We start from the raw sequence: 25,879 nt of genomic DNA, 5'->3' as shown, positions 1-25,879 counted from the left end.
CCAGCTAACGGTTATTTAAACGTATAATAGAAGCATATGACTTAATTATTTAGTATTTTAAAATCACATAAGAAAATGTAATATGCTAAATGGTAGACCCCAAAAACCTTTATTTGTATACCAAATAATTACTGGTTATATTAAATTAGGTTCATAACTATTTCTCTAATAATGGCAATATGCAAACCGGTTCTGTACTGCTGGGGTTATCCGAAAATAGTGAAAGCGTTCTGGCATTTAAATCGAATAGAGCAACACATATTGTCCTAAGAACATCAGTACATTTATCCATCCATACGTTAAAGGGGTCACCCGACACATCTCCAAGCATATTGCGTACATCTGATCCGCTCACCGGCGGCTTGTATGATTTCATAGTTTCTTTTCGCGCCTCACTGGACTGAAGTAGCTTATCATCGGCCTCATCCAATGATAAACCCTCAAATCTATAGACAATTAGTTAAGCAGTGTCGATATTTAATATATAGGTTATACTTGTTAAAATGATAATTGTAAGTGCCAACGGGAATCTCTTTAACGCATACTTTTGACTTATTCTTTCCCTGTGGGCAGGGAGCGAATTCCATATTATAGCACATTTTACGCGGATCACTGGAAGTGGGCCTAGTTAAACTCTGATATATTTGGTATATGCCGTGCACTTACTTAAGAAATGCTAAATTAATGGAACATGCATCGGCTGCGCCTACACCCTCATCTATTACCACTCTGAGGACATCATCCATATTGCAGGAGGCCAGTAGAGCTCTGGTTATAAAAGTTCGGGCTGCTGGCACAAGTTTCGCTCATGTTATTTTGCTTGCATAATTATATATGTACATATTTATGTGCACTTACGCGTTCTGCCGCTGCGTAGATTCTTGGCACATATCGTATTGATGGTAAAAACGAGACCATGATGATTTTCGCTAAACGTATAGCCTGGCAGGAGGCCAGCATAGCAGAGTGACATGAAACGCTCCTCTTTGACTTTATACTTTCCCTGCGGCTTGTCACTAATGATGTGTGCTACCACAATATAATACTGGTTCATAGTCTCTATCAGAGCATCTTCCGTATGGCCCATCACACGCTGAGTAGTAATCATATATAGGGTCTGATCGCGTGAAGGTAGAGTCAAGTTTCTCACTTACGCAATGCTTCTGGTTTAATACGATTGAGGAGCAGCCGCAGGATGCTTTGGCTGCGGGACATAACATGTTCTGCGGTAAAATGGCGTCCATTTGTCTCAAAAATAACTGTAAAAGGTAAAAATGTCTCATATTGTTGTCGATACGATAATAGCATCGCGCGGTCACTTTGAAGTCAGCTTAGAGAGCAACAAATTCGAGCTTGTCATTCCCTCGGCTCGCTTCCATACGGCATAAGCTGATGATAAGCTGACACCGTCAGGGGGCCAAGGCTAGTGCAAATTTGCGTGCATTTAATTGGTCAACACATTATCGGCAGCTGCGCCACAGCTTAGAACACAGCTCACTCACTCAGTCACTCGGCCGAATGATAAACAAACAATAATAACAAAATATCGAAATTGAAGTCGAATTAGCAGCATTCAGAGCGAAGGTGAAGCCAAAGCAAACCCTTGCACCTGAACTAGCGCTGGACTTGGGGAAAGTCCAGTTACAATAAATACTCGGCACACACTCACACACACTCTCACACATGCATGTATGTGTGTGTGCATTTAGGCATATTGGCCACTAGCGAATTCGCGAACAAAACAAATAACAGCAACAGTGTCAAGAAAACGGAACTAGTTCAATGACTGTGCGCTGCACGGCCAATGTGTTTTTACAGTTGTAATTGCCTAAAGAAGCTAGTTAGAGTTCGAATTAGTTTTATTTTGAAATAGAATTGCCACCAACTGCCACAAATTAAACTAAACAAAAATGAAGCTAAAAACATAGCTGTGGGGCGTGACCGACTGTATGATGCTTGTTCACGGGCAAATGAATTAAAAAGCGAAGCTTAAGTTAAGATCAACACTAATCCAGTTGCTAATTTGGGTACTCCCAGAAGACTTACAATATATTTTTTTATTCTGATCTGTTAAATTTGAAATATATCACTAAAGCTGGGGAAGATATCATCTTTCCTTAATTCCGAATTTCACTGGTCATATCAGTATTCCTAGTCTTCATATGGACAGACGAACGGATATGCCCAAAGCGAATGTACTCTGTTCAGATCTTGAACGAGTATTATAAAGCCAGGCGCTAAGTTTAATTGATAATTGTTAATTGCGTTATTAGCGAGTGATTGCTGTTGGTACTGCTACACTTGCAGAAATGCACAATTATGTGTGAATATATTTGCGTGAATCGTATTTGGTGTTTGTCATTGAGCATTGACAACTTGCAGCGAGTGCGAGCCATACGAAAAGAATCTAATAAATTCGACACGCAACGACCTCATCGTTAGTGTGCTGCTGACACAGACCTCACAACAAAATTATATTGAAAGTAAATATATATAATTGCATCTTGGTTTCTGCTCATAATCATTATCATTAATAATTCGCTGTCAGTCGATGCCAAACGCATAACGTTGTCATTAGCCTCACAGCAGATTGCATATAAATTTTACTCACATGTTCGAATTCCACCTCGGCGCCGTCAGCCACGCCCTGCAGTTCGAGTATGTACTGAGGAAAACTGGCTTTTACTGATGCCAAAGTTTCGTCATAGATTTGTTCTGTTTAAGTTCGATTAGAGGGGCTAAAATTCAATTGGATATCGCACAGGTACTCACTGCCCTTGGGGGTGTTGTAGAGCGGTAATAGGCTTTGGTTCAGAATCTGACATTGAGTCTGAAGATTTCTTATCATCGAGCCAAATGTGCGACCCTAAATAGCAAAGAAATGAGTAACAGCTCTCTGGATGTGATACGATTATCCAAATCCTACTCACCATATCGAAACCGACCTCGTAGTGGGAGCCACGGGTGTAGAGTATGGGTATCGCTTGACGACGAACGTGCGGCTCGGCCGAGCATTTCTTGCATTTTTTAGCCGGATTGTCCATTCTTATATTAAGGGGGTTATTTTCTTAAAATCTACAATTTTGAACAATACTAATGAATTTTGAACAATACTAAACAAGCCAAAATTTAACTAAAATTCTAATTTTAAGCCTGAAATTGAGGTAAACAAAAATGGCTACTGAGCGATTAATAGAGATTATTAAATAAAATAATAAATGTTTAATTGTTTTTGCTTGTTTCAAATATTACTCATATAAATTAAAATGTACATTAATGGGTAGGAATTTATTGATAACTCTGCAAGGCTTTCCCACTGTCGATAAGACCAGTTGCTTTCAGTTTTAAGCTTTTTATATAATCTATTTACAGAAATTGCTAATTACGGTCGCCCAGCGAAACAATATTCATAATACATTTTTCTTTCTAGATTTGATGTTTACATTGAATAAAACTTCTGATGTGGAGCGTATAAATTTGTATAATTGCATAATATTCTAATTTTAATCATGGTCTCGTTACCTGATATATCTAGTTATCATTATCAATAAGTGCTGCCAATAACCGTTAGTAGTTTGAATACGTATGTATTCTATCAGTATTAGTGCTATAGTGCTTTACTTTATATCGATTAATCGAAAGGATGCCAGTGGCAGTTGTTGCCTCTGACATTTCGCTATCGTATATTTGATATCAGTATTAGTACGATAGTGCATTATTTTATATCGATTAGTCGAAAGGATGCCAGTGGCAGTTAAATATTGCAACGGTCATTTCGCGTGCCGTTGAACCCTGACAAAGTGATTCATTAATGATTAATTGTTCGTTAATGATTAATTGTCATGAACATTGAGATGTTTTTTATTTATTTATTTTATATTTTTGGATAAGTAAACCTATTGAGACCAGTAATGTAGCCAAAATAAGGGGAACAAAAATGATTAATGGCAATTTCTGTTGTGTTCTTTGTTTTTCGTAAAAGTAAATAAAAAAACAAATGTTTGATATAATAATATATATGATCAATTATTATGAATCACGCGTACAGATTGTGCTCTTTATAGAATTGATATATTCATTTATACATAGTATATAGATATACACATGTTATTTGCTGCCATTCTGTGAGAAATCAATTATGGAATCAATTTATGAATGTGAATTCAAATTAGCTAATGTGATAACTGCCCACACAGCCAATCAAGACCATTAATTTGCTCAACTATTTAAGTGTAATAATTATAACAAGGTATTGTCAGCCGTGAGTGCATCGAGCCAGCATTAAACGTTTACAGCGATCGTCCAATTAGAGATGTTAATCAACAGATAAGCCAAAGCAAACCATTACACCTGACTAATTCCCTGGCTGCATTAGATAATTTGTTATTTTACGGCTTCTTTCATTTCACGTTGACAGTTTTTGCAAGTGCAAACTAATGTAAACCTGAACCGCAACAATGTCAAGAAAAACGGAACTAGTTCAATGACAAGTTCATTTCATGGCAAGTGCGTATGTTTTTTAAATAACTCGTATTCACGTTTTAATTACCAAACTGCGTCGGCTAAATATCTGTAGAAAATTATTATTACTAGATTCTAGACTCTTCTAGATTCTAGACTCATCTAGATTCTAGACTCTTCTAGATTCGTGTAGTGTGTTAAAAAAATGTGAAGGGTTCTACAAGGCGAATATATACGAGGGTAACATATTCTATTTCAAGTATAATTTTCAAGCGACGATATGCTTTTCGGTCAGATGGACAGACGAACGGATATGCACAAAAACGAATGTACTCTGTTCAGATCTTGAACGAGTATTATAAAGCCAGGCGTTAAATTTAATTGATAATTGTTAATTGCGTTATTAGCGAGTGATTGCTGTTGGTACTGCTACACTTGCAGAAATGCACAATTATGTGCGAATATATTTGTGTGAATCGTATTTGGTGTTTGTCATTCGAAGAATCGAGCTCACATATCAAGTGTGCTGCTGACATAGACACAACAATTAAATTATATATAAAGTAAATATATTGCATCTTGGTTTCTGCTCATAATAATCATTAACAGTCGATGGCAAACGCATAAGCTCTTATTCTAATTGGCCAGTCTATAATAATGTTCACCTCGGCACCGTCAGTCACGTCCTGTTAGAGTTTCCTCAAAGACTTTCTTTTCTTAGTCAGCGGCTGAGAGTGTGCATCAGTTCTTGATAGAGCACCTTTGGCATGATATTCTTAAGACTAAATACGCACACAGACCAGTTAGGCCTAAGCCAAAAGCTTAAATTAAAAATATAAAAACTTAATGCAGCAGAAATCGATTGAGCTATAAAATGTATTAATATAGTTGAAGAAACAAAATGTAAAAAAAAAAAAAAAAACTGCCATGTTTGGTTTATAGTTTGTTTAAGCTGGTTTAAAATTATCATATTAATAGAAAAGATCAAGGTCCTATCGATAGCATTTCAAGGCTCTGCCTGACACTGACATTGACAGTCTGGCAATGCTGCAAAAAAAAAAAAAAAAGCAAAAACCGTTTTAAGTTTAGAACACATTTGAAATCAACTTCTGAAGCTGAAGCTTTATTTATGCATATATAAATTATTGCTTAGATCGGACAATACATTCTTTAAATAATTGCTAAATATTTGCTGATTACCAATTATAGACATTTCTAAAAAAAAAAGTAATAATAAAATATTGGTTATATTTCACAATGAGTAAGTACTGAGCTATTTGCAAAGCATGGGCAACGTGCAATGGGGTTCGGTAAGGCTGGGATTGTCCGAGTAGAGCGCAAAGGTCTTGGCATTCAAATCGAATAGGCCCATAGCAATAGTCTTCACTTCTTCATCGGTTCTGCCATTATCGCGCCACACGCAGAAGCAGCCGCCAGTTACGTCGCCCAGCATGTTACGGACATCCTGCTCGCTGGCCGGCGGCTTGTACTTGCTGAAGGCGCTCATGCGCGAGACGCTGGACTGAATCATCGGCTCATTGGCCTGATCCAAGAGGATCCGCTCGAATCTGTTTGAGTAAACCGAATTGAATATGCTTCCAGCTATGGGCACGATTACTGTACATACTGATTTGTGTGGTAATTATGACCGCCCAGCGCTATCTCCTTGATGCTCAAGTGTGATTCGTTCTTTTTGTCGGGATTCGGTGCCATTTCGATGTTGTAGAACATCTGACGTGGATCGCTGCAAGCCAAACAGAGCGAATTAATTGATAGACTCGCATAATCCCATAGCACACTTACGATATAAATGATAAATTAATGGAACAGGCGTCGGCGGCGCCTACGCCGGCATCTGCCAGCACCCTGAAGGCGTCGTCCACGTTGCTTGTGGCGAGCAGAGCTCGGGTCAGGAAATGACGAGCTGTAAGTGGTCAGTAATTCAAGAATATATATGTATATATCTTATGGGTAATTAATAATCGTATTTCGACTCTTACGCGTCTTGCCGCTGCGCAGCAGCTCGGCGCTAATTGTGTTGATACTGAAGACGAGCCCATGATGATTGTGACTCATGGTGTAGCCAGGCAGATGTCCGGCATAGCAGAGGGACATAAAGTGCTCCTCCTTCACATTGTACTTGCCCTGCGGCTTGTCACTAATGATGTGGGCGACCACAAAGTAATAATGATTCAGCGTCTCTGTGAGAGCATCCTCGGTGTGGCCCAGCAGGCGCTGAGGATAAAAACTCGATCGTGGCAGAGTCAGTGCAAATAAACATTATAGTCTATTATACTTACACAATGCTTATGATTAACAATAATCGTGGAGCAGCCCGTGGGTTGAATTTTGTTGCGCGGTTGATGCTTCATGGCCTGCGGCAGAATTTCGTCCAGATGCAACAAGAATAACTGCAAAAGAGATTCGTCGAGAGTTGCCCATAGCCGTTAAAAATACATATCATAATATCGATAATGCTTTATACGATGGCTAATGCGATGAGCTGTGTTTAGTGCACTAATATCGATAGCATTGTATCATATCAGTGGCGTTGTATCGATTAATTGAAAGGATGCGACTGGCAGTTATTTCAATTGTTATTTCAAAGCCGTGCAACGCTGACAAAATGATTAATTTATTATTAATGATTCATTGCCAAAACCAGATTTTTTTTTCTTGCGGTGTTGTTTGAAGCTAGCTAAAAATATTGCCAAAAATGATTTATGGCAATTTCTATTGTGTTTTTCTTTCAGTAGAGCCCAAAATACATTATTTTGAAAAAAGATAAATGATGAATAAATGATCAATTATTATGAGTCGCACGTACACCTGTAATTTGTTTGTCTTTTATTGTCGAAATTGTATTCATAATATACATTTGTACACCAAATTCTGTATACAAAGTACATTGCAAATGTCAGAGAAAAGAAAAGGAAAATATTGTTAAATGGCTATCAAATTAAAACTGGTGCATTGACATCAGTCAATGAGCCAGCTGCCGACAGAGTCGATCAAGGCCATTAATTTGACCAACTGCATAAGAACAAGAATTATATAGAGCTTTTGACAGCTGCGAATTCCTTAAACCAGATTAAAACGTCTAATCGTTCGTCTAATTAGAGATGCTAATGAGATGATAAGCCAAAGCTAAACCATTACACCTGACTAATTTCCAAGCTGCATTAGATAGGTCTCTGTTCTAAGGCTTCCTTCTATTCACGTTGACACTTTGTCTAAGTGCGAATCGATGTAAACCAGAACCGCAGCAATGTCAAGAAAAACGGAACTAGTTCAATGGCTAGTTCACTGCATGGCCAATGCGTTATATTTTGCTGCATAAATACCTTGACGAAGTAACTGTAAGAAAATACACTAACTGCAAGCTAAGAAATCTGCTTTAGAGTCTATTTGAGTACAGGTATTACGCAGTCGACTATACCCGACTGCAACGGTATTTGTTGTTGTTGTTTTTTTTTTTTTTGGCTCGTTAATATGTGTGAGAAATAGTTATAAGCAGCTCAAATATTTACTTTTAATTAATATGCAATTGAAAACAATTGCATTATTGCATGGCATTATCATAGCCCAGTGATAATTATGTTTGCAGTCGTTCGTTATAGTTGAGTGCTAACTGTAATTATTATTAAATAAATGTTATAGACAATTATGTGTGAATACTTAGTTGTTTGATTGTCATTGAACATTGACAACTTGCAACACATGCAACATGCAACATGCAACGTGGATCACGCAACAGCGCCCAACGACTTTGGCATTAGCTTCACCGTTAGAATCGCTCAAGTTGAAGTGCGCTGCCAACGTTCCGTCCGCGAACCAATAATTATTAATTAAACGTTTACTTTAAACGAGGCTTTCAGAGTACAACGGCTTTGCTAGTCTATATGTGACAGGGTAATGGCTGGGTGGCTGATCTTATAGAGAAATACATATATAAGTAAGTATATTCTTGATCTTGATTTTTGATGTAGCTATTCGTTTGTATGGTCCACTATAAGAGTGGAGAACCTATACGTGCCTGGGACTAGCTGACATAGCAACTCGTAAAGATCGACTTTATTTCAAATAATCGATAACAAAAAATCGATTAAAATCGAATGAAAATTTCTATACTTTCTAAACAAACTCATTCTTCAATTATTAATTAAATTAATGAATTAAAATTTTATTTATATCAAATAATCGATAACATTTTGAGTTTGAGTCCGAAATCGATTAAAATCGAATTTACCATTTCTGTTTTTTCTTGTTAGCAAACTTTTTGATTTAGATACTTGAAATGGAATTCCAAAGCGGGATCACAGTCATTGTATTGCAGTCAGGGTATCTTCTAGTCAGGAATGCCCAACTGAAAGCTTACTTGCTATTCGATAACTGCAATAAATACATATTTGTATTTACGGCCAGTTAATATTTAGCGACTGCCAATGTGCTAATTATGCCAGTTAACAAGCGAGCTATATAATTGTGTCATGGGATCTGGATCTGGAGTTGGATATGGATATGGATTTGGATTTGGATTTGGATTTGCGCTTGACTGTTTATCCAATTGATTAATTAGTTACCTTATGGAACTCTACTTCGGCGCCATCGGCCACGCCCTCCAATTCACGTATATATTGCGGAAAGCTGCATTTAACCGATTCCAGCGTTTCATTATATATTTGCCCTGAAACAAAAGAAGATCGCAAGAAACAAAAAACGAAAAGAAAGAAAAAAAAAAAAAAAAAAAAAACATTTAAAATAAAAACAAACAATGAGATAATGGAAAAGTTGAAGCATCTTGTTGATGGAGTACTACTCACGGCCTTTTGCGGTGCTGTAGAGGGGTAAGTAGGTCTCGTTCAGTGGCTGCGATAAGATCAAAAAGTTCTTGATCATCGAGCCGAAAGTGCGACCCTGTAAAGCAATTAGGTATGTGTTCGTTTCATTATTATTATTATAATTATGATGATGTGTATGATGATGAATGTCGAATGGAAACTTTCTAAATACTTTATACTTTTTATGCTAATGGACAGTCTAGTTTAAAATTAAAAAACAAAACAACAAAATATTGTAAATAATAAATTGAAAATACAAAAAAAAAAAAGGCATAATCGATCACGACTGATCGCAAATAGCAACAACAACAACAACAGCAACAACAATTTGAATAAATAGTTATTGTTAGTCGCTATTGTTGCCAGGTTGTAAGTTTTGGTCCATACGCTCGCTGCCTTGGCTGGAACACCTCACGGCCCCTCGCCCATTTGACAACCTCGAGTCGCAGGCGAAGCGTCTGACAGCGTCTGAATTCCGGGCCTGCATGCTAATTGCGGTGCGCCCTTGATATTGGCCATTTGTGTGCAATTCCGGTTCAAAGCCAATTCAATGGCTGAGCAAGAGTTTGTGTGTGTGTGTGTGTGTGTGTTGGAGTTTAGTGAAGGCTAAACAGGAACTGGGTCACGAATTGGCATAGCCAACGCCTACACAAGCAGCCAAACCTGACTACCAGCAGGCTAAATCGGCCAGCTACTATTCCAGCATATATACATATAGAGATTGACTTTAATCTATATAGTATTTCCCTCAAGGGTTAGACGACTTCATTACTACAGTCAACTAGTCAACAACCGATTGTCGCCCTGCTTATCAAAATCAGCGTTTTATCTTTATGTGTCACATACAATATAGAGAGAGTATATATGTATGTATGTGATTGTGTATGTAATTGTAATTGCAAGAACTGATAAGCTAGAGCAGATAGACTCAAGTACTCAACTCAACTGGAATCCAGCGCTAATTAAAGCAACAGCTCATAGAGATCTGAACGTCTTTTTATGATATCACTATAGATATACATTTAGGTATATAGATATAATACAGAGCAGATTAGCTGAAGAGCTATTAGTAGAGCTTAGAAAGCTCTCAAGACTTTCAAATAATGTTTAACATTATAAAAAGTTGTTCATTTGCTATATACTATATTCCTTTTTCTTTAGCTAAATTGCACTTGGTATCAAATCTTATGGTAGGGCTTATATGCAATGCTCCACGTCTAAATACTCTGCTTGGTTGATTTTGTATTTAATATATAAATTTCCTCTCAATTCTATCAATAGATTTATAGGTGATAGATGATAATTGAAATAATGTGCTCAATTACGAGCAATATTATTCTAAATTTGATTAACAGATTATATAACTACTGCAATTATAGTAAAAACGCTCTAAAGCAAGCTACGACTACACAATTCTAAAGAAGTTAGATCATTAGTCGAATATATGTGCATATATATATAGTGTATATTTTCTGCTTGAATTGACAATTTCGAATGCATTCAGAAACGTTTCCCTTGCTTTTTCTATTATTTTTGTACCCTGAACCTTTTGGGAAAGCAGAGTAAAAAGGTATTATTAAGATATGTATATGCAACAGGTCAGAAGGAGGTGAAGTAGACCCCATAAATTCTTGATGATGACGATAAGCTGATATGAGTCAGTCAATCTGTCCGTTTTTTGAGCTCATCGATCTCAGAGCCTCGACAGCTATACAAAAAGTCGATAGCTATGCTCATTTAACTGTTATCGATTGAAAACCTCATACAAAATCAGTTATTAATTTATATCTGGCGTAGCTTTAGAGTCCATTTTCTGTAGCTTTCATTTGAAATGCTTAATAATTTGATTTGTATTGGAATTATCATCATAATTTCAATACAAATCAGTCTTTAATTAGGCGCATTAATTATTCATAATCATTCACTCATTTATCGCAGTAGCCGTGCCAAAGCAATCCATTTGAGCTAATGACAGCTCGAAGTTTCCCCGTTCTAGGCATAAGCAATCTAAAAATTGTACTGTTTGGATCAATTGAAAGTTTAACTTAACTTAAAAATTTAGCTAGCAACTAGCTCAAGTGTGTGCTCGAGGTCTCTCCCAGCCCATCCAGCTGCTCCCTCCTCCTGATACGTTTCTAATTAAGCTTTGCGTGACTTTTCGACTCCAAGGCAAGACTGCGTGTGCCTCTGTATGTGTATTGTGTACGTATGCACTATTATAAGGGTGCAAAGGCGAACAGGTGAACCGGTGGACAGGAGGTCAGGTGGACAGGTGGACAGGTGCAAGAGTGCGATTGCTGTGTGCTGTGTGCTGTGTGCTGCTTACCATATCGAAGCCGACCTCATAGTGTGTGCCGCGTGTATAGAGAACGGGTATCGCCTGGCGACGGGGCAATATCCTGCCGGACGACATGCTCGATGACATTTGGTGGGCTACCGGTGAAGTGCACATGGCTTCCTGGTCGTTCGTACTCGTCTATGTGCTCTGGATCGTTTATCGCTTTACGCGCTATTTGGCTATGAAATGCGAGCAAGATGATCAATAAAGACATATATTACTATTTGTGTGCGTGTGTGTGTGTACTGTGCCATTCGCTGAGCAGTGCATGAGACTCACTCACTCACTCACTCTCTCTCTCTCTCTCTCCCTCTGCTCTATTTTGTTTGATATATATTTTATATTTTATATTTTATATTTCTTCTCTCATTTCAATGCATTTCATTTTCGCGAGCCCCACGAAACGTGAATGAAATGACAAAAATCACAGCAGAAAAAAAAAAAAAAAAAAAAAAAAAAAAAACATTCTATAAATAATAATTCAGTGGGAAATTGAAATTGCAAATGCAATTCGCGAAAGATGAGACTACCGACAACAAACAGATGATGGGGCAGAAAGAGAGAGAGAGAGATAGGTATGAAACAAAATAAAACAAAATTCAATAAATACATTTCACAAAATAAACGGCGAACGTTTAAACAACGGAGTTAATAATTTCTTTAAACACGGACACGCACGCACACACTCACGCCAACAGGCAGATGCTCGCAATGTAAACAAATAGTACGAAAACAGCAACAACAACAACAACAACAATAAAAAAAACAAACAGAGTTTAAGATCGAATTGAAGCCAAGCTTTTTAAAATAATGTTCTAAAGCGCTTGAACGCAGAATTCAAACTGAATTGGCTATGTTTTGGCGGCGGCAATACGAGGTGCCGAACAACCACCCAGCAGCAACAACAACAACAACAGCAATAGCAACAACAACAGGCAAGCGATACGAAGACAGCGGACGAAGCGTCGCGAGGCGTCGACAAGCGGCAATCGCTGCGATAACGGAGCAGTAAGCAGCGGCCACACAGACAGCAACAACAGCAGCGGCAACAACAACAACAACAACAACAGGTAGAGCAGCCCCACTAAGGCTGCGACGCCAGCAGCGCTGCCGACGCTTATCCAGAGATGGAAACCAAACAAATTCGCTTCGTTTCTACATCGAATGGGAATTCGCATTCGAATTGGCACTCGAATTCGAATTCGTATTGGAATTGAAGTTGATATTGAAATTCAAATTCAAATGGCAATTCGAATTCAATAACTGTTGCGCTTCGATACACAATCTTATTTATTTAAGTTATGTTAATCATATTTCGATATCGACAAATTTATAGCAAACTAATTGAATATGTATGATATATGTAGCTTAATTAGTTTCGATACTGTGAAAATTTACCCACTCTATAAAGAGAGACAATCAATCATTATAATTTGTGACTTTTTATTAACCTATTATGGTATTATGGTATTATTAACGTATTATTGTATGTGTATCCCTGGGCGCAGTATTACGTATGACAGCAAGTAGACATTGTTTTTCTGCTCTCCTTAAGTCGATTACGACTAATAGGGTTTCCCTTTGACACAGAGACGGTCTGCACTATTTATAGAGCTATTGACGTTTGTCTCCTTCCTTTTTGTCTAACCTTAAACTTTTCATGCCCATTGTACTTTTTTTTTTTTATAGTATTTTTGTACCTTAGCCTGTTAAAGAATTTTAAATATACTATTTGATGCAAAGATACCAGTTCCTGATTCAGTGTTTATTTTACCAAACCTAAACATCATTTGAATAACCTGTATGAATGGGGAAACCCTAAAACTGTTGATAGCTTGAGTTAGGTAAGTAACGCACACGAAACAGTTAACAGGTATACAAAAAAACCAAAATATACATGTATGTATATGTATTATTAATCATCAAAAATTTGAAAGTAGAACTAAAATTCGCTTTATTTATTTATTTTTTTTTTATATCATTAAAACTTTTTTTGTTAATTTATTTTTTTTTTTCCTTTTGTTCTTGTAATGTTATGTATACGTAATTAGAGTCTATGCCAAGACAACATACACACAAATGTCTAGGCATAGTTGCTGTTGTGGTTGTTTTATTTCATTTCAAAAATTGACCTTGAAAAAAAAAAATTGATTTGTGTTGGTGCTTTCCATGGCAACACGTTTCTTGCTGCCGCACGCCGTGGCTGCCACACATTTCGCTTCTTTTTTCCATTTTCAATTTGCTCTTTTCATTATTACACTTATGTATAGCTAATATATGAGTATATGCGCATATATTGTATAACATTATAGAAATGGGTTCGGTTTTGCATACACACATCTAGCAGGTGGGCCACGCTGTGAATGATCGCAGTCAGTGTCAAGGATAGCCGGTTAATACATTTCTGAGTCGAAACATACCAAATGATTAATTTCTAAAAATTGGCTCATCTCGTGTATTGAAACAAGAACGATTAGTTCTAGCATCCAGTCAGTGATACAATGTTGATAATTTGGTTTGTGCTATTCAAGTTTCTAATATCCACAGTCTGAGCGTTATGTTCTCTCTAAATTCTAGCATAGATCTATCAATTATAATAATTAATGTTAGTCTCAAAATAATAAAAGACCATAGTCGACTTATATCCAGCTCGTTGTATTAGCTTTATAGTTATTTTGTATTTTTCTCTTCAAAACTATTATTATGTTTTAGCAGAGATAAGTATTATAATAATTTAGACATATCCAGGTATGACCAACTAGTCTTTGTCAGTTTTACAATTAAAAAGTCTTTAATAATGTTGCGAATGGTTTTTAAATTTTTCATACGTTATTTTTGTTCTTCGCCCAATTGAATTTAAGCAGCGCGCGCAACTTACGCGCTATTTGGGCATTGTTCAACACAGCAAATTGCTATCGATATATATGGGCAGGCGATAGCTCGAATGTGGCGTTATCGTTGAATTATTCTCTGCGCGCAATACTCTTAGACGCAAACCGCAAAGTAGCAAACGGGACTTTTGTTGGCAGTCAGCATCATTTAATCTAATATTCGAATACCATGTGTTGATTTACAATATTCGTATATATTCTCTCCATTCCGGGCATCACGGAGCAGCAGTCTCATGCGTGGCTCAATTGACAACCGGGCAGCATGACATTAGGAATCGCACATTTATGTGTTTATTTGTTTATTTTATTTCGCTCTTATTTCTATTGTTGTTTGATCAAGCAACGCGATTTGTTGGCGCGGTGTACTTAACAAATTGTAATTGTTGTATATAAACAACTATTGAAATGCCAGCTGCATCGACTCCAAAAGTTGCGAATGCTGAATCAAGTCCGTTGGAGATTTTGGGTAAGCAGCTCTATAATATTGTCGATGCACGGTATATAACTCTCACATTTACAGACGATGACGAAGCGAAGCCAACACTGGTTCTCAACGAAGACACCGGGGAATTGGTCATAAGTCCCGCAACAACGAGAACGCCGAGCAACAGCGTCGACACCTCTTCTAGCCAAACGTTCGCCTATAATCTGGGAACATATCTGGCGGAGCGACGCCTCATTCGGCTGGTGAGAAAGAGATCGGCGCTCTATAACCGACACCATCGGCGCTTCAGAGATGATGTGTTCAAGGAGCAGCTGTGGCAGGACATTGCACGGAAGATGTCAGTGGAGATTAACAAATGCATCAGTACTTGGGCAGAGTTGCGCTACAAATATCAGCGGCATGTGCGTCGTCTGCGCAGCTATCGCCGGCAGGTGCAGGCGTGTCGCAGTCGGGCGCGTCCACGTCCCATCATGCTGCACGAGGAGGAACTGATCTTTCTGTACACGCATGTGGCCCAGTTTCCGCTGCAGTCCAAGAGGCGCAACAGTCGACCTCCATTGGATGTGTCGAGTGGGACCGACGATGTCACCATCGTGAATACACAGCCACCCATCATAGACGTAGACGCGGAATATTCGGATCAGTATAACATAAGCCCGGATCAGCAGCGTCTAATTGAAGCCGTGCGCGCCTATCCTCAGCTCTACGACACTGAGCACGACGACTACGAGAACTATCATCATCGCGGCCTCATTTGGAGCGCCATCTCCAATGAGCTGCGCGAGAAGGCGACCAAGCTGATGAAGATCTGGCTGCACCTACAGACGCGCTACGAGTGGGAGCTGCTGCAATCCAATAACAGCAGCAGCAGCGATAGATCCCAGTTGTTGACGCAGCTCAACTTTCTCGAACCGCACATTCGGCAAACACCCAACACGGTATGCAAGCTGTCGCTGTATTTGAAGGACGGCTGGTTCGATCCCATCGATCACTTTCGGACTATTGTCAATCTGATAAATGTGCTCAAAACGGTGCCGGAATTCCCACAATTGCTAGAGGATAAGCAGGACATGGCCGCACAGGACACTACCAGCTACAAGGAACTCTGGTCGCGTGTTGCGGCCCAAGTGAAGTGCAGCAGTCAGCGCTGCGAGGTCACCTGGCTGGTGCTGCGCAACTTCTACCTGGAGCTGGCCGAGATGCGCAAAGTTGGCTATCAGCTGCAGGACAAATGGTTCTTTGAGAACATCATTGGCTGCCTCTACAAGCTGCTGACTTCGCGCTCGGTGCGTTATGCCCAAAAGCATGCCGTCAATAATGTGCCCAAAGTCGCATCGCAAACCAAGCCAAACCCACCGCAAGACAAGACCCCAGTGACGGTGCGTGATGTGGGTACCACTGAGACGACCCCGGCGGTGGCACCGCTGGTGACACCACTGCCCCTGGGCATTAACTACCCGCCTGCCTCGCGACAGCCAAACATCACCATCTCTGCTATACCCAAGAACAGCAGCAGCAGCAGCAGCAGCAAATCCACCAACACCATCTTCAGCGCCACCAACAGCAATTCCAGCAACAGCACCACTGGCACCACCAGGACTACCAGCACCATTACCACTGCCAGCAACACCAGCATCAATGCTAACAGCAGCAGTGGTGCAGTTGGCACCACCGGCTATACCTTGCCCTACATTTCGGCAGCCATTACTGTGATTCCTAAGACACGGCCGACTGCCGCAGCGACTGCAGCGCCGCCGACTGCAGCGCCGCCTGTGGTAACTGTTACCAAGTCCACATATATGGACACGCTGCCCAATCCTCTGGCATTGCCCATACTGGCCACTGTCCAGCTGGCCACACGGCCCAGCGTGCCCAGTTCGTCCAGTGCGAGACTTATTCCAGCACGCAGTGGTCTGCAGGTGACGGTTAGACCCAAAACGAGTCTACCTCTATCGCCGTCCGTTATTGGCAGCACCAGCACAAACAATCTCACCGGCAATAGCATTGGTGGCGCCATTATACGCGCTATCCCAGCTGCTTCATCTGCATCAGCTGTCCCAGCAGCTCCAATTGTTTTAGCTGCTCCAACTGCTTCTGCAGCTTTAACTGCTCCAGCGGCACGAGCTCTTCTAGCTGCTCCAACTGCTCCAGCGGCTCGAACCATTCTAGCTGCTCCAACGGTCTTAGCTGCTTCAGCGGCTCGAGCTGCTCTAGCTTCTCCAACTGCATCAGCTGTCTTAACTGCTCCAGCTGCTCCAACTGTTCTAGCTGCTCCAGCTGCTAGTGCTATGATGCCGCCCATAGCCGCCCAGGAGCCGGTGGCCATTGCAGAGGTGACACCGCCTTTGCCCAAGCTACGGCCGATGGACGTGCTCAGGAACAAGACAATTTGGTCGTCGAAGGGCGCCGCATCGATGCCAATGCCCAAGCTGACACCAACAACGTTTGCCAAGATGCCACCCAATGAAATATGCGGAAATCCGGCTCTATCCGGAAACGTCATCAGCAGTAGCAGCAGCATGACCAAGTTGGTTGCCCCTTCGTCGACTTTGATGCCCAGCATAAGCATCAGCTGCAGTGCATCAAGAGTGAGCGCCCGTATGGAACCAACTTGGGTTCCCCCCTTGGTGCCCAGCAACGCACCGTGTACTCCATTGGGAGTGAGCGTCAGTATGGCCAATTCAGTGCCGCCGTCGACTTCATCCATGCTCACCAATGCCATCAGCATATCCAGCAGAGGGAGAACAGAACCATCTGGTGTTCCCCCCTTGGTGCCCAGCAACGCGGCCACAATTCCCAGAAATCCGAAAGTGGCCAAGACAGTCCCGCCGTGCCCTTCAACGATGCTTAGCAATGCCATCAGATCTGGAGTTCGAACCTCGGTGCCCAGCGATCCCTCCAACATTCCCAGTAAATCATCAAGTGTGAGCACCATCAGCATGGCTAAGGCGGCTAAGGTGACTGCATGCCCATCAAATTTGACGCCGTCGGAAGCGGAAATGAAAGTTGAGATACGCAACCATCCGACCATGGGACCCGTCATCTATGCCGAGGGCCCCGCCGTACCCTTTTTACCCAATCTGACCATGGCACGCACTGCATTCTTTATCCGCGAGGTGATGGCCATACCGCAACTCCACAGCACGGATCCCGATGTGATGCTCAAAAGTTCCCTGTACTGGCAGCATCTATCCAGAAAGTTTCACATGCCAGGCAAGTGCTAATAATGGGTATACATAAGTCGTGCATTCTTCAACTAAAGCTATTCTCATACCCATTGAATCCAGAAAAAATGAGAAGAGGTTTTTGTGTAAATGTATATGTGACAGGCAGAAGAAGGCGTGGCAAATCCTTTTATGTATTTTTTTAAAGCAATGCACTAATTTGATTTAGTAATGTCCACCTGTCCATCCGTAGATCTCGTGATCCACAAAAGCTACAAATTTTATATTTCGAAGCTATACTCTTAATTAGCATACGCAGCACGAGATAATTATGTTTTTTCGATAACTCATCCCATTTCCTAGTTATCGATAAAACTCGATAGCTTTACTTCGTCCTTTGAGCTTGTATGACTTGTATGCCATGGGATCTAGAGGCTTCAGATTTGCTTAAGAATACAAACTTGGCTCTATGCTAGGATATATGGATATGATACATTTCCGATTGGAGCCCTCTAATGAATTTGTGTGTCCTTTGCAGAGCAAATGTGTCGCGGCATATGGCGCTTCTTGGCGGCGAACATTAGTCTGTTCCCGGAGATAGCGCCCATGTCGAATCTGATGAGTCCATTCAAAGGGAGCTTGAAGACGTGGGAGAGGTCGAATCGATTGTTTAGTAAATTTGACGAGATTGCACGTAAATATGAATGGATGCAATACAAAGACAAGCTGCCGGCCCTGATGCAGTTCTTCGGCGGGTATGAGCATCTGTACTGGGATCTGCGACGACCACGGCCGGGAGAGGACAGTCAGGCCGTACAGCAGCCGCCACGTTCACTTACCGAACAGGAGCGGCAGGAGGTGTGGCAATTGGCACGCGAACGTTTTCCACACAGTGAGTGACACACAGATTGACCAAGACTGGCCAGGATTGACTTGACTTGGTATTATTATTATGTTGTCTTCTTTGTTCAGTAAATCATCGCGACGTTTGGGCCATGTTTAAATTTGCCTTCAAAACGTATATGGAGGACTTGGAGCGTGGCATTGAGAATCCCTGGCCGCAGAACTGGTGGCATGCCTTGGAGCAGCTGAAATATTTAGTGAATATGCGCTATCATCCCTTGGAGCCCTTCTACTACATTGTGCACAACAAGTTCATGGAGGAGGTGAAGCGCTGCAGCATGTACGAAGCGTTAATGCAATCAAATTCTTCCGGCAGTGTGATTAGTTCATTGGCCAACATTTCGCCCATGCCGTGGGAGACGGCCGAGGCCAAGGAGCTGTTTGCCATGCAGGTGAAGCTAACTAGAGAATTTTAGAAGATTCGGCCGTTTCTTATAATGAAGATTAAACTCAAATGCAGAAACAACAAAGGCAGCAAAAACAGCAGCAGCAGCAGGAGCAGAAGCAGCAGCAGCAGAAGCCGAAGCAGCAGGAGCAGGAGCAGCCGCAGCAGGAGCAGGAGCAAGTAAAGAAGACACTGCCCCAGCTCCAGCCGCTGGATATACAGCAGCCGGCCTTGACTGAAGTGTGCACGTTCAGCCAGAGTTTGCCCAGCATCGATGCGTTTCAGCTGAGCCGCCTGATGCTCTGTTATCCGCATACCTATAGCCAATCCAGCACCATAGAGAAGCGAAGAGCCTGGCTGAAAGTTGCCAATGAACTCAACACCTCAGGTAAGCAAGGTCTGTCACGCTAAATTGATCTGATCTGATCTGATCTGTTGCAGTTACCGAGTGCCGACTGTGCCTGCAGCATGCGGTGCTAGATATGCGGCTGATAAAGCTGGGCGATCCGAAATATCGCTGCTTGCTGTCGCATAAGTATTATCGTCACTTGGACGAGATTTACAACCAGGTCAAGGCGGGCGGCCCACAGATGAAAATGCCGATACCAAAAACCATAAGCCAAATTGTATTGGAGTCCACCGACAGAGTATATCCGACGCGCTTTCTGCCCGAGATCAATATGGCTGTGTGCAAGCCCAGTCTGGTGGTCAAGAACTGGGCATATGCGGCCATCAATTTGCCGTACGCCAATCAGAGCTCATTGCGCACACGTCTGAAGCATATCTTTGAAAAATATGCAAATTTGGCGGGCATCAAGTGGCCAGTCCAGTGCAGCAATGGTGCACCAAAACTTCGGCAAAAGCAGCAGAGCGCGCAGCAGGAGCAGGAACAGGAGGAGAGGTTCCTGCTAGAGCAGCCCAACCCGAAAAGACCTAGGCAGAAGTGAAACATATAGACTACTATAAATGCTAAGCATAGTTATATAAGATATGTATGTGAATATAGAAGCTTGGGCATCATGTTCCAGCTATTCCAGCTGGAATACAATCCTCGCCCAACCTAAGCAACTATCAGGCATCACGAAAGCCACTTGCAATCTCTGTGAATTATAGATGTACTATAAATAAGGAATAATATTTACGAGAGAAGATATCAAATATGTGCATATACATATATAAAAAGATATGGAGATATATATATATGTATATAAAGAGAGAAAATAAGAGAGAGAGCGCGATTATGATTTTATTTTTTTTTTATATTTTTTTTTTTTTTTGGAATGACTCATTGAATTTAACTAAATACTATTATTTCCGAGAGAAGATATCAAATATGTATATACAAATATTTTTAGATATATATTAAGAGAAAGACGTTATAAATTGTTTAACAATTTTAAATTGGAATGACTCATTAAATATTTTTAACTACTTTTATTGGATTACAATGAAATATTTGATATGAAATAAACGGTAAATGTTTTTGTGACATAGTTTTGCTGATTCGATGTCGTTGATAGCCGACTTTAACGACCTTTGGGGGCGGGGCACATCAAAGTAAGCCCAAACAAATTGTTGCCCAAATATGACAAGGGCGGGTTTGCCCTTATAGTGTGCGCGTGTGTGTATGTGTGTGTGTGTGTGTGTCCAGCTTAACTATATGTGCGACATGCAATTGCAAAGCCTTAACAACATGCCATAACTTGAGCTTAGCAGCGGAATTTTGTTTCTCGAGCAACTGCAGCCGTGTCCTAAATGGGAAGTAATCCGAGCATTCGATTTCTTTACAAATATGTGTCAAATATCTTGACCGTGAGCTGGGCCAAGCCCCCACAGGAGTTTGTAATGGAGCGATATACTCCTCCTGCTGTATACCAAATCGACTGCAACAGTCTGTGCTCCACGATTCCTGTGGAGTTATGTCTCTGTGAGTTTCAGTGCTCTTCGACGAAGCTTTCGAGTCGTCACATGACTTTTTGATACATGGACATCATCTCTATATATGTAGAACAATAATATTAATTTTTATATATATATTAATAATTTATATATGTATTTCAATTTTGCATATTTCTCTAGGCTATACAATTATAGTTTTTAGTTTATTCCAAGTTTTACTCTAGTTTTGTCTTATTTTTTAAATAAGTAAATAACGGAAATTTGGTTTTAGCTCTTGCTAAATGAAAGATATTTGAAATGGGCTTTAGAAGATGATGGACATCTTAGGTAACGCTATGTGCTTCAAGTCTGCTGTTGATATGACGCCTATAGCGTCTGTACGGTTATAGCGTTGAAGATTCTGGTCCCCAGACAAACTTTCATGAGCAAATTTATACGTAGCCGCCTTCTGGCTATAACGACGATCCCTTGAGTGTCGTTATAACCGGATTTCACTGTATTAGGAGCTAATATATAAGTTTATCTTTCGACCTCTGCTAGGGCTCAGGGTATTTCCTAGTTGATTTCCTTCGGCTAGAGCACGAGTTGTAGCTCTGGTAGGGTTCAGGGTATCTTCTAGTCGGGCAACATCGATTCAAGTTTCGTCTGAGTAACTAAATGCACTTTACTTTCCTTCCAGACTCCTACTTCTACCCGTCTCTCTCTTACCATTTGCTTCCTCTGATCTCCTTGGCCGTCGAGGCATCTGCTATAGGGTATCTTCTAGGCGGGCAATCTCGATTAAAGCACTCTCTTTCTTGTTTACTTTCAGTTTCGTTTGAGTAACTAAATGAACTTTACTTTCTTTCCAAACTCCTACTTCTACTCATCTCTTACTTACCATTTGCCTACTCTGGTCTCCCTGGCCCTCTCGAGCCCAAATAAAAATGCAAATAGTTGCATTTGTAAGTGAGATATTAAGCTCGTGGCTAATGACCCCCGGAGATACTTTGGCCCAGCTGCGCATCAAGACACATCAAATTAACATTCTAATGTGCAGCGCTTAAGCTAAGCGACTGGTCGAGATACAACTTCCCTCCCAGTGCCCTTCGTTCCCTTAGTTACTTCGGTCGTCACCTTTAAGGTCCATTGCACATCATCATGCGGAGCAGCATGGCAAATAATGTTTGCTCCCGGTGATTAACGCAATTAAACAGGTGCTCAAAATGATGTTTCCAGTGGATTAGCCAGCGACAAGGACAAGAACGACTGCGCGTTGAGGATATTCAACTGCTCTCGCTCGCACGCCCGCTAATAGGCGCCACATTAGCAGCATGCGCCGCTTCCTCGCAGTCACAGCCCCTCCCCCATCACAGCCTCAGCCTCATCCACATCCACATTCGCATTCACATCCCCAGCTCTATCCTTAGCCAACGCCACATTCGCATTAATTCAATGTGGATTTTGAGCATCAGCCAGCATCCATGACATGGAGGGTGCCGCAGCCAATTGGAATGGGCATACAGCGTGGACGAGGCTGGGGCTGTGGATGGGGTCGTGGGTCGTGGGTCGATTGTCGGCGACGTCTGACGTTAAAATTCCATTAGCCAAACAATGGACTACAGTTAGAGGATGCTGCCACCGCTGCTCTAAACTTGCTGTCCAAGAGCTGCGCCCTTTTATGATTTGTAGGTGTTGCTGCCGTGTGATAATACCTGTAATTATACCGCCTCTAGCCAGGAGATATTTAAGTGCTCAGCTCAGCGACTCAGCTGCGTCAAAGATGCTCGAGTTCCCAGCATCGTCAACTTTTCCACCAATTAAGCCAAGTTTTTTTTTTATGTTTTGGGAAACATTTCTGTAACTAATTTCAAATGTAAGCTGAACTTTTACACTTCGGACCATTAAATACCGAGCGGAACAAAGGCGGTATGCATACAATATAAGCAGGCTCTATAAGATAACTTTTACATAGTAGTCTGGTACTATATACTGAAATCGTGTAAGATATACTTCAGTACAACTACTAGTGTATTTTATATTTTATATTTTATTTTTATATTTTACATTTTATATTTTATATTTTGTATTTTATATTTTATATTTTATATTTTATATTTTATATTTTATATTTTATATTTTATATTTTATATTTTATATTTTATATTTTATATTTTATATTTTATATTTTATATTTTATATTTTATATTTTATATTTTATATTTTATATTTTATATTTTATATTTTATATTTTATATTTTATATTTTATATTTTATATTTTATATTTTATATTTTATATTTTATATTTTATAAATTATATTTTATATTTTATATTTTATATTTTATATTTTATATTTTATATTTTATATTATATATTTTACATTTTATATTTTATATTTTATATTTTATATTTTGTATTTTATATTTTATATTTTATATTATATATTTTACATTTTATATTTTATATTTTATATTTTAGTATTTTATATTTTATATTTTATATTTTCTATTTTATTTTTATATTTTATATCTTATATTTTATATTTTATATTTTATATATTATATTTCATATTTTATATCTTATATTTTTTATTTTATTTTTATATATTCTACTTTATATTCTATATTTTATATTTTATTTTGTATGTTTTTTTTTATTTTTTATATTTTATATATTATATTTTATATTTATATATTCTCACTGTTATATTATATACATAATATATATATATAAGCAGTTGATTTTGAGTAAATCAACAGCTTTGTCTCAGCCTCGTCACTTCTCCGGCCTCCAAGATTCCAAGATTCAGCATCCAATTGCAGGTAACTGTGACAATTCAATGTCCAAGGTGTGCTGGAGAGGCGATAGGCGCGGGAATTGTGTTTGTCCAACTGGTTCACATGACCTCCATGGATGCGGGCATAATGAGACGCAGGTTTTTCATGATTGGGCGGCGTCTGTTTCACATGGCATCTGGGCAGCGAGAGACCAGAGCTAGCTGGCTCGCTGGCTATTGTAAGATGATTTTTGGTTTTACATTTCAAATCAACAAAAAACGAAAAAAAACTCAAACTTTTTATTGTGTGTGTTTTTTTTTTTTTTTGCTTAGCTGCTAATTGAACAGTTTTTGTTTTTGTTTTTGTGATTTAGCCGTGTTTTATTGTTAAAATAATAAAAAAAAAAAATACAGGGTAAGAGAGAAATGAGGCAAACGAACTATTTAATGACAGTCGAATAAGCCAGAGCTGTGACGGCGCTTGAGGGCGGCGGGTGAAGCGTGGGGGCGCGAGGGCGAGGCAACCGGAATCCAGACTCAGCTTGTTTCAATGTTTAGCTTCTGGAAGCAAAACAAAGTACACACCCCACGCAACGCTCCACAAAAAAAAAAAAAAAAAAAACTCGGTGAACAGAAAAAATCACTTATTGTTATTGTTGTTAATGTTTTTTCCTTTTTTTGCTGTTGTGCATGAGAAACAATTAGAATTTGGCAAGCAGAGATAATTTGCACATGAGATCGACGATACAATGGAATGACGACTGCAGCCACAATGACGCCGACAATGGACGCCCGACGCGGGACACATCAAGATCGAGCTGGTACATATTTACCTGTCAGCAGGTATTTCCAGACGAAAGAAGCCGCATGAACTGAATTAACTATTAGCCTAATCAAAGCTGAGAAGAAATTTGGGATAGCCTCAGTTTGGTAGAGATATGAGGGAAGGGAATGGAGCTCTGAAATTCACTGCACAGGCAAACCATGTTTAAAATAAAAATAAAAAACGAAAGAAAAAAAAATCACACCGAAATCATTTTATTTTATTTATTTAGTTCATTTTTACCGCAAAATGTAAAGGTATAATATTGCATACAATTAATTAAATTTTTAATATGTATTATATATCTTAATATTTAATACTTTTTTATGTTAGCAAAGAAAATAAAAAATAATTATTTTGAATTTATATTATATTATATATATTATTTTGAATTATATATAATTGCTTTACAATTCTATTAATTTTTATATTTAATTATCTTTCTTAATATTTTCTATTTTTTAATAATAACTAAACTCAAAACAAAAGAAGTCATACATATGTTCTAGTAGTTTATTTATATGTTAATTTTACTGTGTTTAATTATATTTATATATTGTTAATATTTTATATTTTAAACCACAAAGAGGAAAAAAAAAACCCAAAGAATCACTCTTAATCGATTTAATCGAGTCTTCCAATTCTTTTTTTTTTTTTTTTTTTTTTTGGCAAAAAGTGAAAATATACTTAATGATATATTATGATGATCCATTAAGCATTGTATTGTGCAGCCTTCCCGCTGACCCATAAAATATAATCGTGCGTAATCCACACAGCAGCAGCAACAACAACAACAGCAAAGCGAACACAACAAAATCTGGTTTACGACGTGAACTGTTTATTACGCCTAACGAACTTTCTATGCTGGGGCACTTGGCACTTGCATAATCGGGCCCCCAATCCCTGCTACCATCGATGACGCTGCATTTAGCGGGCTGCGAGGTAATCAATGTGGAATCTGCTCTGATTGCA

General features: G+C 39.5%; 3 protein-coding genes across 6 annotated transcripts; 1 reads left to right on the top strand and 2 right to left on the bottom strand.

The window, feature by feature from the left end:
- Nucleotides 1-78: 78 nt before the first annotated feature.
- LOC6584099 lies at nt 79-3,175 on the bottom strand. The gene is made up of 8 exons (XM_002009723.4): nt 2,931-3,175; nt 2,773-2,866; nt 2,612-2,715; nt 1,155-1,259; nt 859-1,093; nt 667-787; nt 496-612; nt 79-446 (listed from the first exon to the last, which is right to left on the bottom strand). The coding sequence occupies exons 1-8, from the start codon at nt 3,042-3,044 to the stop codon at nt 158-160; spliced, it is 1,179 nt and encodes a 392-aa protein (XP_002009759.2). The 5' UTR covers nt 3,045-3,175; the 3' UTR covers nt 79-157.
- Nucleotides 3,176-5,563: 2,388 nt separating this feature from the next.
- LOC6584098 lies at nt 5,564-12,490 on the bottom strand. 4 transcript variants are annotated; one of them, XM_015161475.3, is made up of 9 exons: nt 12,412-12,490; nt 11,629-11,819; nt 9,285-9,378; nt 9,045-9,148; nt 6,762-6,872; nt 6,462-6,696; nt 6,265-6,385; nt 6,089-6,205; nt 5,564-6,029 (listed from the first exon to the last, which is right to left on the bottom strand). In XM_015161475.3, exons 2-9 carry the CDS (start codon nt 11,752-11,754, stop codon nt 5,735-5,737), a joined length of 1,203 nt encoding a protein of 400 aa, XP_015016961.1. In that variant the 5' UTR covers nt 11,755-11,819; nt 12,412-12,490; the 3' UTR covers nt 5,564-5,734. The 4 variants fall into 4 exon arrangements, with proteins under 4 accessions (XP_015016961.1, XP_015016964.1, XP_015016962.1 ...); XM_015161478.3 differs by having other exon boundaries at nt 12,251-12,488; XM_015161476.3 differs by having other exon boundaries at nt 12,319-12,488.
- Nucleotides 12,491-14,598: 2,108 nt separating this feature from the next.
- Nucleotides 14,599-20,917, top strand: LOC6584097. The gene is made up of 6 exons (XM_032732262.2): nt 14,599-14,997; nt 15,052-18,189; nt 18,679-19,032; nt 19,113-19,435; nt 19,504-19,816; nt 19,870-20,917. Exons 1-6 carry the CDS (start codon nt 14,937-14,939, stop codon nt 20,373-20,375), a joined length of 4,695 nt encoding a protein of 1,564 aa, XP_032588153.2. The 5' UTR covers nt 14,599-14,936; the 3' UTR covers nt 20,376-20,917.
- The last annotated feature ends 4,962 nt before the right edge of the window (nt 20,918-25,879 follow it).

The sequence above is a fragment of the Drosophila mojavensis genome, unplaced genomic scaffold, assembly GCF_018153725.1.
Source record: "Drosophila mojavensis isolate 15081-1352.22 unplaced genomic scaffold, ASM1815372v1 contig_136, whole genome shotgun sequence".
In the NCBI taxonomy this organism is placed as follows: domain Eukaryota; kingdom Metazoa; phylum Arthropoda; class Insecta; order Diptera; family Drosophilidae; genus Drosophila; species Drosophila mojavensis.
This window is presented reverse-complemented; position numbering and strand designations above follow the sequence as displayed.

Bases quoted from the DNA above. Each gene is read 5' to 3' on its own strand.
- LOC6584099 (XM_002009723.4), bottom strand. From the start codon at position 3,044: ATGGACAATCCGGCTAAAAAATGCAAGAAATGCTCGGCCGAGCCGCAC. The intron at 2,716-2,772 runs GTGAGTACCTGT...GAACTTAAACAG, and splicing joins CTACAACACCCCCAAGGGCA to AACAAATCTATGACGAAACT. The intron at 788-858 runs GTAAGTGCACAT...TTGTGCCAGCAG, and splicing joins TCTACGCAGCGGCAGAACGC to CCCGAACTTTTATAACCAGA.
- LOC6584098 (XM_015161475.3), bottom strand. From the start codon at position 11,754: ATGTGCACTTCACCGGTAGCCCACCAAATGTCATCGAGCATGTCGTCC. The intron at 6,697-6,761 runs GTAAGTATAATA...TTTTATCCTCAG, and splicing joins TTGTTAATCATAAGCATTGT to CGCCTGCTGGGCCACACCGA. The intron at 6,386-6,461 runs GTAAGAGTCGAA...GACCACTTACAG, and splicing joins GCTGCGCAGCGGCAAGACGC to CTCGTCATTTCCTGACCCGA.
- LOC6584097 (XM_032732262.2), top strand. From the start codon at position 14,937: ATGCCAGCTGCATCGACTCCAAAAGTTGCGAATGCTGAATCAAGTCCG. The intron at 14,998-15,051 runs GTAAGCAGCTCT...TCACATTTACAG, and splicing joins AAGTCCGTTGGAGATTTTGG to ACGATGACGAAGCGAAGCCA. The intron at 19,817-19,869 runs GTAAGCAAGGTC...GATCTGTTGCAG, and splicing joins CAATGAACTCAACACCTCAG to TTACCGAGTGCCGACTGTGC.